Consider the following 11212-nt stretch of genomic DNA (forward strand, 5'->3'; position numbering starts at 1 on the left):
GCAGAACTCAAAAACTTTAAAATAAAACTCAGAAAATGAATGATAAAAGAGGTATTACCTTAGATGTATAGTCTATGAACTGGTAGTGAAGGGTGGTGAAAAGTGGTAAATTAGGAGTTTGGTTTTTTTTCCCTCTGATGTAGTTAGGGATGGCAATTATGACTCAAACCGAACCGAACCCGAATCGAACAGAAGGAAAAAATTCGATCCAAACCTACTCTTTGAAAACCCATTCCCGATCCACTATTTAAAAACCCATATCCATATCCACTATTGGAAAACCCGAACCAAATCCAAACCCGATCCATTCATACCCGAACCCGATCCAAGTGGATATTATTGAAAATTTAGGTTTTATTAACCTTGAAATTTAAATTTTCTTATATAAGATTAAATTTTTATGTAGTCAAATAAGGTTTCGTATTGGGTTTTGGATTATGTAGTGGATCGGGTATGGATTTGGAGCGGGTATGAGTTTGAAAAAAGTATAATGGATCGGGTATGAATTTTAAAATTTTGGATATGGATCGGGTATGGATATGGATCTGTGATCCAATAAATAAGTGGATCGGGTTTGGATCTTGCAAAACCCGATCCAACCCGACCCATTGGCATCCCTAGATGTAGTACATCGGTGAGATAAGAGGGAGAAATGACAAGGGTAAAATAGTCAAAATGTACTATAATGAGTAAAATTTGTACTACGAAAATCAACACACTTTAATTTTCAGCCAAAAATTTCTTTCGTCTTTCCCTTTTCATCCCTCCAAATAAAATTAGGGTTTTTGGCTACACTCTCAAACTCAGTGTCCTCCATAACGAAAACGCAGCAAGTCTATAGCAACAGCAAGGTCAGCAACAATGGCGAGCGCCAAAGTTCAGCGGATTATGACTCAGCCTATCGTATTTTCCTTCACACACTCTTTTTTATTTTATTTTTCAATTTCTTGTTAATATTTATGATTATATCTCACTCATGCTTTTGTTCCTTGTCATGGATTTCGATTCCTCTAGAACTTGATTTTCAGGTTTCTTCAGAGTGTACGTTATTCCTCTCACTCTTCTTAATTTCTCGATTTTTTATGCTGAGTTTGTTTTACAATATACAAACCCTAATTTGTTGATTTTGAATGTGTGTAATTTATAATGCAGAAAGCTAAGATTCAGATCTGGTTGTTTGAGCAGAAGGATTTGAGGATTGAAGGCCGTATTATTGTAAGCTTTTTCCCCTTTTTAGGCTTCGTTTGATTTCCATTTCTTGTTTATATATTTGCGCTTGTTTTTGTGTTAATTTCCTTGACGATAGTATCCTATAGCTTGTGACGATTTCGTGATGAAGTCAGGTATGTTTGTTGTATTTCAAACTGTGTTATAAATTCGTTGGTAACTCTATGAAAAACTGTTAAGGATGGGAGCTTCTTATGGGTGAATGAATAGCTCAAGTCTCATTCATGTGCGTAGCGCACTTAGACAGTCATAGGTAACACACACGGGCAACTGTTTGTGACTTGCTGTATGCTATGTCTATGCAAGTCTGTTATGGGTGAATGACTAGTTCAAGTCTCATTCAAAACTTCATTTAGCAGATCTGACACTGATGTTTTAGCTTGAGTTCTACATGAACATGTTTTGAGTACCATGACTCTGAGTGGATTTCAAAAGTGGAGGGAAGGGGAGGGAGAGATTTTGATTTGGCTTGGAGGACGGGAAATGGATCCCTCCAAATCCCCCCCCCCCCTCTGTTTCCCTCCACCTTCATTTGCTATCCAAACAAGGGATTTTAAATCTCCTATTCTCCCTGCCTTTCCTTTCTCTCCAATTCCCTCAATCCAAACACATCCTCAGGAAACCACAAAATATGTGAGATGATTGTATTAGTCGAGTGTTATAACTTGGTTCACCTGCAGATTTTCGTTATGCCGCTCTTTCAATCTAGTTATGGTACATGCCGTACATCTAGTGAAGCGCTCTACTATGCAATTTTCATATTTTTTTTCCGTCTAGTTTTCCTAGTACCCACTTCTCTTTGCCACATTATCCCCAGTTTTTACTCCTTTGCCTTTTAGCCTTTTTTAAAACCCAATAACATGTTGGTCACACAAATTTTGTTTTTGAAAGAAAAAATAATGCGCCTCGTGTATATGAGGTGCGCGCCATTGCCTCGGCGTATTTGTCACCTTGGCATGCCTCGTGACTTCTTAAACTAAGCCCCTCTCTCATCCAATATGCACCACTACCACTAAGCCTATGTGTTGGAACAGAGCTACATGGTCTCAAAAGTATACAGTTATAGGAGTTTGGTAAATATGATTTTTAGAACATTGTACAGTGTAGACTATCTCTCACATTTGAAGTGAAGCTCAATGCCATTGTATATGTAACTGACATTTTTTATTATTTGTGTTCTTTGAAGTTAGTGCCTCTTTAGCAAATACCTCGTGTCAGTCAATTCCGCCAAGAAAATGGAAAAGTGGATGACTAGATAAAAGAATTAAAAAAACTGAAATGCGAAGATAAAATTTTAAGAGTTTAATATATTGGTTGGAAACTGAATCTCCAACTTTTTTTTTGCTTAATTGCTTCTTAAATCCACTTCAACTCCGAATACTTGCGCTACACTTCTTGCACCCAATGGAGGCATGCTTCAGTGATTGTTCCCACTCTGTACAAGCACTGCCACTTGATTTATGTAGGCACACATCACAAAATGACAGCTCTAGTTGCTCTCTCACCACATTTATCTAGACCATCATTGCTTCTTGTTTTTTTGTTACCATCTTGCGCAATCAAGAATATATGCACCTCATATTGTTTACTAAGACGTCCTTGGGATAACTTGATCTCTAAACTTACAACTGGGCCAGCTACTGGCTTCCCCCAATTCTTCAAGATAGGGGAGTGGGAAGTTAATTACCTAAATGTTGCATTTCTGATTTCTGTTGTGTTTAATTTGATTGAAACTATAGTTGGCTACTTGGCTTCTTCTAGACATTGTTTCGTTGGTGTTAACTTTATTACTGTTTTGATGGGCGAGGGATGCGAGGACATGTGGTTATAAGCACACTTGGCTAGCACTTGGTTTTTCTTGGTTGATAGTATCCCTCTAGAGTCCAGAACCACAAGTAGACCTTACCAAATTGGTCATTCCGGTCTGTTGTGGCCTTGTGGGTCAGGTCGGGTGGTTTCGGATATTTTTTGCGCTTGAAGTCACGTCATTTTGAGTCTGCGTCATTTAGGTTTTTATCGTTTGCTGTGGTTATTTCAAATTAGTAATTTTGGAGAGATGCATATTTGGAGTGGGTGGTTCAGGCGGCCCATTACGGATTGCATGATGATTATGGTTATTTTAGTGATTTTTGGTAGTTTCTTTATTATTCTTTGTTGATGCTGATTGCTGGTAAATGGTAATAGCTGTATGACAGTTTTTTAGTTGCCGACCACCGATGAACTGATTGTGTTAACCATTATTATTTAAAAAATGATCAAGTTATTAATGACGGGACAAAACCAAGAAATAACCCCTCACCTGCGAAATTATAGAAGATCCCCTTTAAGATCAAAGAGATCCGAATAAACTGAACAAGCTGATACAAATGGAATTGCATAATTAGCTTTGACGGAAAGCAATTTTTGTTGCTGATGATTTAAGTATCTTGTATATCAGTCTTCATGTGTATTACTTCCATGCTCTGAATGTGTTCTTTAACTGTGTAGGGTTTTGATGAGTACATGAACTTGGTTTTGGATGATGCTGAAGAAGTCAATGTCAAAAAGAAGACCCGAAAATCGCTAGGTAAGATATGACATGCAATGCTAAAGTTGGATTGTTGATTGTTATTCTATGCCCCATTGAGTTTAACCCTCTAATTTGTTATTGGCTCAGGGAGGATCCTTCTGAAAGGAGACAACATTACTCTGATGATGAACACGTAAGTGATCTATTCTTTTCCTTTCACCTTTCTTTTCAACTCTTGTTTCTTACACGTTTCAGTGTTTCAGTGTAATTTGCTCGTCTTCGACCTTGCCCTTTTTTTTCTTTACTTCTGTAAATTCATTGTTTCCTTTGGTATGTGTTTTTGTGCAGGAGTAAATGAGCCTCAGTAGATGGACTTCAACAGGTCGAACTCTCAAAGCAGCATCAAATTTCATGCTTATTGTAGATATTTTATGTGAAAACTTGCGGATTAATTTAGTATCAACTCAAGTGTCTGTTTCCCTCCCAATACGTTGGACACTGTATTGAGTTATTGACTATTATTATAGTGCAATAGTATTAAGTTAATGGCGGGTCTTTTTTTATGCGTCAATCCAGAGACTACTTACCTTGAATCTGTGTTACTCCGACTCGCCGACACGTGTCGGTGTCGGACACGAGCCGGCGTGTCCGACACGAAATTTCTGAATTACGCCGACACGGTCAACGGCGTGTCTTGACCAACCAACACGACACGACACGTCAATTTTATAAGCAAAAAATATAATTAAAAAAAAACATGAAGTTTCCTTAAAATTATAAATTCCAGTTGGTACATAACATAAAGTTTCCATAAAATTGTCTTGAGATTTGTTAACAAAAATAAGTTAAAAATAAAAAAACTTTGACTAGTCAACTTCCTATTAGGTCATGACTTGTTCAACTTTTCAGTTTCCTACTTTTCTTCCACGTGCAAGTGAAACGCCGCCACCTACCACTTTCACCCTTCTTCACTATAACCCATATATCCATCAAGTTTCCGACTTTCCGTCATTAAATCCAAACCCACCGCCGATCTCTCTCCGGCGCCGGCTTTCTTCTTCTTCTTCACTATAACCCAGATCTCCGTCAAGTTTGTCATCTCTGTCAAGTCTCCGGCGCCGGTCTTCACCATTCTTGAAGAATTAACATGTAAGTTCCAATTTTCATTTTTCTGCCATTTTCATCACCGGCCGTGTCAGTGTCGTTTCCGGCAAGGCCGTGTCGTGTCAGACACGTGTCTTGTGTCGTGTCGGCCGGCGAGTCGTGTCCGACACGCGACATGCCACCTGGCAGACGTGTCGGAGTAACACAGCCTTGAATTGTCATATTTGTGTCGAATTTGTTTTTAAAGGATGTACATCATTTGGAATTTCGATAGGTACTGCTTATGATGTTACTACTTGCATTATTTCTATAAGTCATGCAAGATGTAATTGTGAGAGTTGAGACCAACATGCAAGATGTAATTGTGAGAGTTGAGACCAACATGCAAGATGTAACTGTATACCTAGTTAGTTAGAACCCTTTTTCTTCACGGCTATTAATCAATTATACATCTTTTGTTAGTCAAGGCAGCAGCCATAGTAAGAGAAAGTTCTATATATACGTAATCAAAGCCGAAAGTTCCTGTGAACATCTAAATCCTTGGCAAATCTCTCATCAATTGCAGAACAATTCCGGCCAAAATAACAGAGTTTATCATCACAGATGGCAAACGTAATTTGTTCGACTTGCCTGAAGGACTCTGGATTTATAGTTATGTAAGAATGAAGCTGTTTGCATCATTAAAAAGAATAAATCTACAACAAGACTACAACCATCATCGCAAAAGGCACCTGCGAATGCATTTAGTGAACATACTGTACTCGCTATCTGAAAAATCCACCAAGACTGAGACTGTCATCTTTGGTAATTTGTCGCGGTATCAATGGAATATCAAAAGGTCCCAACGAGTCACTCTGAAATAAGCCACGCAAAAACGAGATTCATTAGTGACACTTGGTTAGTGTTTGAGGTCAAATTAATATCAAAAAAAGAAAAGGTAAATACCCATCTAATGCTGGATAATCCTAGGCTGTTTTCGTTGTTATAAACTCCTGCTGAGCATGGCAGGGGCTCTGCACTCGGTTTCTGAACTGCATTGCACCCATTTTCACCATTTTGCACGTTGGCCTGTGAGGAAACAAAATCTCAGATTTATTGCCGTTCCTTCACAGTCAAAACAGTAGATTCTGCAAATGTATGATCCTGTAACAATTCATGACTCATATCCAGGCAATGTTATTCAAATTTGGATAGAAGTATCAGGCATATACAAGATTCCAAGTTGTGTACCACGTGTTGTACTCCACTATTTTATACATATAACTCGTGTGTCTGCTTAAAATGAAGTGCCTAAGTGTCATATTCATGTCATAAGGTCGAATGCCAAACAAGAGTACGAGAGATTTATGAAGAGTCAGAGTAACATAGTATTCATATCTTAACTTGCCGAGAGCAAATCAAACGTGCAAAAAAAAAAAAAAAAAAAAAAAAAAAAAAAAAAAAACCATCAATAAACCTCTGACTTGAAGAATCTCGATGGCCTGGAAGCAGCGTCGTGGCTGGATAACCCAGAAAACGCACCTCGACCAAGAGACAAAAAATCTTTGGTCGACGAGGGTTTTGACAATAAAAAAGAATGGCATGTGTCATCCGCATCCAAAATTGAGGAGGGCATATCAATAGTAGTTGAAACATTGGAGGAGTTTATTTTGTTAATGAAAGCATCCATCGAGTCAACCGAGGGCTGAAAGTTCAATCTGCTACTGCCTGATGCATTAAATCTACCCTGCAGAGATGCTTCTGATAGAAGACCTCCAATGCTTATGTTACTTAAATCAGACAACAGTACCGACGGTTGTGAAAGCTCTCTTCCAGTCCGTGCTTCCTGAACGAAAACAAGAAATGAAGCATCTTCAAGTTTGTACGAAGACAACAAGGCACCTTACCTTCAGATAATATCAAAGCACTGTTAACGGCAGGGTGTAAGAGCTAGGAGGGAAGGGAAGGGAGTAGGAATAGAGCCTTTGAGGTCTTATAAATCTTTTCGATGTTGGAAGCATTTTGATTTGGCTTGGAGGAAGGAAAATGAATCCCTCCATTTCCCTTCCTCTAACCAAACTTGCACCCCAAATTAGGGTAAATGAACCTTAGTTTGAAAATGCGCACCGAGGTGCTAAGGGGGCGAGGGGCAAGGCGAAGGCGCATGCCTTTTGGACGCAAGGCGCCCTATTTTTGAAAACAAATTTGTAATTTCCAAGTAAATTTTTGGGCAAGTTGGGTAACATGTCAAGGAGTAAAGTTAGGAATAATGGGGAGAAGAATGCTGAGCATTGTCTAAAAGATATGGAAAGTGCGTACTAGTTAGCATTGTGAGGTGAGCCTTGTCTAAAAGGCGCACCTAAAACGCACCGACGCGCTTTGGCTAGTACCTCGTCCAAAGCGCACTTTTAAACTAAGAAATCATTCAAAAGAAAAAAGACCTAATAACAATTAAATTGAAAGCTACGTAGCATCTCGTCGGACGACATGTGAGCATAGAAATACGAATGTCTCACAACTTTCGAACAATTTTCTGTAATTGCCAGAACCACTTAATATCCCAACACCACAACATGACTACCCTTGTAGCAAACGAAAAGAGGTGGAGAATCATTGAGATTAAAAGATCATCAAAACTTGAATAAAGTTTGGAGGAGGGATGTTGAAACTCTTAATGCAATATAAAATGTAACACAGGGTGAAGTTAACTGAACTGCAAAGTCCACCATTCAGGAACTAGGAGGGTACCAATCAGCATCGATTTAGATTTTAAAATATAAGGGAGAAAATCCGACCTCAAAACAGAATTGAGTCAATTCCGCAATGGGGGATTGGAAATTATTCAAGTTAGCCAGCCACATAAATGCTAGCAAAACAACATTTAAAAAAACTAGTATAAAAAACAAGCACGAACAAAACCATGGCTAACCTCAAGTCTGACTGGTTCAGTTGAATAGTGTCTTTCCTCTATAGAATGACGTTCTATTTCTGTAGTCTGGCTTGGTTTCAACACTTCACTGTTAACCAAAGCTTGATCCGTTTGAATTTCCGAGTTGGATGGCTTATTAGACAAAGCTGTCATCCTAACTGATTTATTTAATTTCCCGTTCATAATTCTTGGTACCAGCTCTTTGTTTTTCGCATTAGTCTGATTCTCAAGACCAGATGCAGCCTCCACTGCACCGCTACCAGCACACTCCAAACGACTGCAAACTGTAGGAGAGGTAAAGCTATTGAGATGCGAGGAAATCCAGCCATACCTTCAATGAGAGCATAATATTAGAAACTAGAAAGCTAAGCTATAATATCAACGACACAATAAATATTTCCTCAATTCCTCAAGGGCTCCCAGCCTCCCACTAATGCGAGGTTAGGGGGTTGCAAAAAGGTAGTTTCGTGGAGACCCATACGAATTTTGCGTCAATTATTGCATCGAATGATTGCCATATAATAATAAAACAAAGCGCATCCAGTTTATTGAGCCATTATCCTTTATTCCATCATAAATCCCAAGAACAATGAGTCTTTGGCTTCATAGGAAATGTAAACAGCTATACCAACAGTGATTATCCGAAGAAAATATTAGAAAAATCATACCTCAAGCGAAAGATTTCAGGACTGCCAACTGCTGAATGAACATCTCCTACGGTAATTCCAGAGTCACGTGAACTCCAGCTTTTAAAGGCAGTCAAATTCTCAACCACAGCATTGAAAGGGAAAAGTGTCAGCTCTCCTAGAGCAATGCTTGAATTTCCCCATTTATTGAAAAGGTGTGTGAGTACAGATGAAATCTTCTTCCTTGCACTAAGGGTCAACTCTAGGAATGGATTCCGACCATCCTGAAACACGCAAGCCTGATATTGATGTTTGAATTGGAAGGGGAACTCTACAGTCTACACTACAAAGTAACGCACTCAACAATTGGTACTCACCTTCTCTAATCCTGCGTGAGTTCTTTCATCCAGAGGTAACAACTGCAGCTTGATTTTAGAGGGATGATGCACTTTTTTATCTCTTTGATTGATGTCTAAAGGCATTTTGCTAATATTTTCCGGATTTAAGCTTTTATCTGAATTGTATTCACCTTGTTCTGAAGGACACTCTGATTGTGTAGAAACATTTTTCCGACGAGAATACATAAAATACAGAAGATATCTATAAAAATTCGAGATGATAAGCATTGCTTATAGAAAATAGATAAATAAATAAATAAAACATGAACAAATGTATTAAGCTTACAAACTTGAACTTTAAAACATATTTTAGGTGATGTAGAAGATACAACCAATAGAGCTGAGTATCTAATTAGGCTGCACTTCCGGAGTGTTTTTAAACTTTAGTGTCCACTCTGAATGTACAAACATCAATAACTAACAGAATATCAACAATAAAATAGGTTTAGGCTTCAAAATTATATGTTCTTTGGTGAAACGAAATAGAACATACTTCACTAAGTTCGACGGAACCTCAAATCATCAGTCAACTTCACTTCAGACTTGATATACTAGAGTTTTCTGGGTATGAACTACACATGAAAGAGAGAAGCACCATACCTGACTTTCTCTTGGGCTGGCCTCCAAAGCTCTTCTGGGATTTCTTAACGACTGCACTCTTCTTAATGCTTCCCTGTAATGACGCCCGTACTTTAATCCTGCTTAGCTGTTTGGCAGATTTCATGTCTTCTGCCCTAAAAAAAAAAAGAACGAATATTAAGAAGATATATAATCAAGAAATCAGGTTGTGTATAGATGCTAGACATTTTTCATACCAGGATTACAAAAGAAAGAAACCTTGTAATATTCACATGATATTACTAAAAATCTAAAAATCATGGCGGATACTTGATCCAAAAAAACGTGATGTAATCAGAAATTGTAGTGATTGTAAGGAAAAGATAGTTTTTGGGGAAACCCTCATATGGATCTCCTAAAACTAAATATTGATGGCTTTAACTTAGCTTATTATAAAGAGGCTTCCGGCTATTGCATTAGAGATCATGATGGTAAATTCATGTTTTTAAGGGGTAAAACGTGTGGCTTAAATAGCATTCTAGTTGCAAAAGCTCTCAGCCTCTCTAATCAAAGGTAGGTAGTATTCTAACAGCTGAGTCATTAGCAATTCCTAAACTAATCACCCAAGGTGACAATGTGTGTGTTATGACTTATCAACGATATTCGCCAAGATTGGCATATTCGTTGGGAAATCATTAGTATCATTATAATTGGTGTCCTATAAGTGTTCTTTACACACCTTTTACATGTTACAGCCAACTGTGGCATTCTTGTCCAACCTGTTTGAAAGCCAGTGACTTCTACTTACGTTCCTCAACCAAAAGGATTAAGTTGGTCCTAATTCAACGGCCATTTTAGTTTTCTTTCCTCGTCCAACACACTTTTTAGCATCAAGATTAAAAATTATAACTTCAACAACAACAATTTAAGATTCTATATAGGCTGGAAAAAAGCTTGTAAAATGCTCCACCAACAACAGTAAAGCAGAAGCAACATATCATTCAAAGCAAATTTGCCTTTAATTCAATGACTTCTATCTTAGTACAAAAGAAAGTATAATCACCAACTCTAAAAATGACAAAACAACCATCATGTATACAAGAGTGTGGCACTTGTCATTTAGTCATACAACTTGATTTTCCATAGTTATTAAAATTTACAGAAATCCAGCTGAATCCTCTCCAAAAAAAATTACTTCTGAAAACTGAAACATCGATTAGGTTTACGAAGGATAATGTGTGAGCCAAACAATCACCAAAAGAAACACAAAAACTTGTATCGAGAGTTAATCAAACTGAATTTGTAAATGTATAAACATCCAAATTGTACAGATAATCAATAAACCTACATTAATTCAACTCAGTAGTCAAAATTAGGGTTTACAAACGCGCAAAAAAAATCACAGAAGAAAAAATTGAGGAATTTGTAAATGTATAAAGATGATTATCGTAGAAACAATTCAGATAAACATAAAATCGAAATTAGAAAGATGATAAACATACCGTGAGCCGGAATCAGGAGAAATCGTCAGAAATTAGCGGTCGACGAAATTGGGAGAATTGAAATTATGTGAATAAAAACACACAAAATCTCATTGAAGACAGGCGATATCCGTCATAAGCTTGTGACGGATACCGTTAAATATTTAATTAATAAAAGTTTTTTTTTATCTAACACCACCTTTAATATAAGTCATTTTGTGAAACACCACCTTTAATAAATTTTCTAGCATTCTAGTACCTTTAAAAAAAAATTGTAAAATACAACAAATGGCCGGAGTTTGACCAAATTAAAAAAAAAACGGCGTTGACTTCATCTTATAAACATTCTTACGTGCCATTTTTTGTCTTCATTCCTTCATCTTATTTCGTTCTTCAATCTT

General features: G+C 37.5%; 2 protein-coding genes across 4 annotated transcripts; one reads left to right on the plus strand and one right to left on the minus strand.

Moving 5' to 3' along the window:
* The first annotated feature begins 759 nt into the window (after positions 1-759).
* LOC141634132 (uncharacterized) lies at positions 760-4282 on the plus strand. The gene is made up of 6 exons (XM_074446423.1): positions 760-903; positions 1015-1041; positions 1153-1215; positions 3715-3793; positions 3884-3929; positions 4085-4282. Exons 1-6 carry the CDS (start codon positions 862-864, stop codon positions 4092-4094), a joined length of 267 nt encoding a protein of 88 aa, XP_074302524.1. The 5' UTR covers positions 760-861; the 3' UTR covers positions 4095-4282.
* Positions 4283-5365: 1083 nt separating this feature from the next.
* On the minus strand, positions 5366-10985 carry LOC141634131 (TSL-kinase interacting protein 1-like). 3 transcript variants are annotated; one of them, XM_074446420.1, is made up of 8 exons: positions 10833-10985; positions 9373-9506; positions 8752-8921; positions 8417-8658; positions 7749-8079; positions 6297-6665; positions 5786-5908; positions 5366-5694 (listed from the first exon to the last, which is right to left on the minus strand). In XM_074446420.1, exons 2-8 carry the CDS (start codon positions 9494-9496, stop codon positions 5605-5607), a joined length of 1449 nt encoding a protein of 482 aa, XP_074302521.1. In that variant the 5' UTR covers positions 9497-9506; positions 10833-10985; the 3' UTR covers positions 5366-5604. The 3 variants fall into 3 exon arrangements, with proteins under 3 accessions (XP_074302521.1, XP_074302523.1, XP_074302522.1); XM_074446422.1 differs by lacking the exon at positions 6297-6665 and having other exon boundaries at positions 10833-10984; XM_074446421.1 differs by lacking the exon at positions 10833-10985 and having other exon boundaries at positions 8752-8974; positions 9373-9460.
* Positions 10986-11212: the final 227 nt, after the last annotated feature.

This window comes from Silene latifolia, chromosome Y, assembly GCF_048544455.1.
Source record: "Silene latifolia isolate original U9 population chromosome Y, ASM4854445v1, whole genome shotgun sequence".
Classification (NCBI taxonomy): Eukaryota; Viridiplantae; Streptophyta; class Magnoliopsida; order Caryophyllales; family Caryophyllaceae; genus Silene; species Silene latifolia.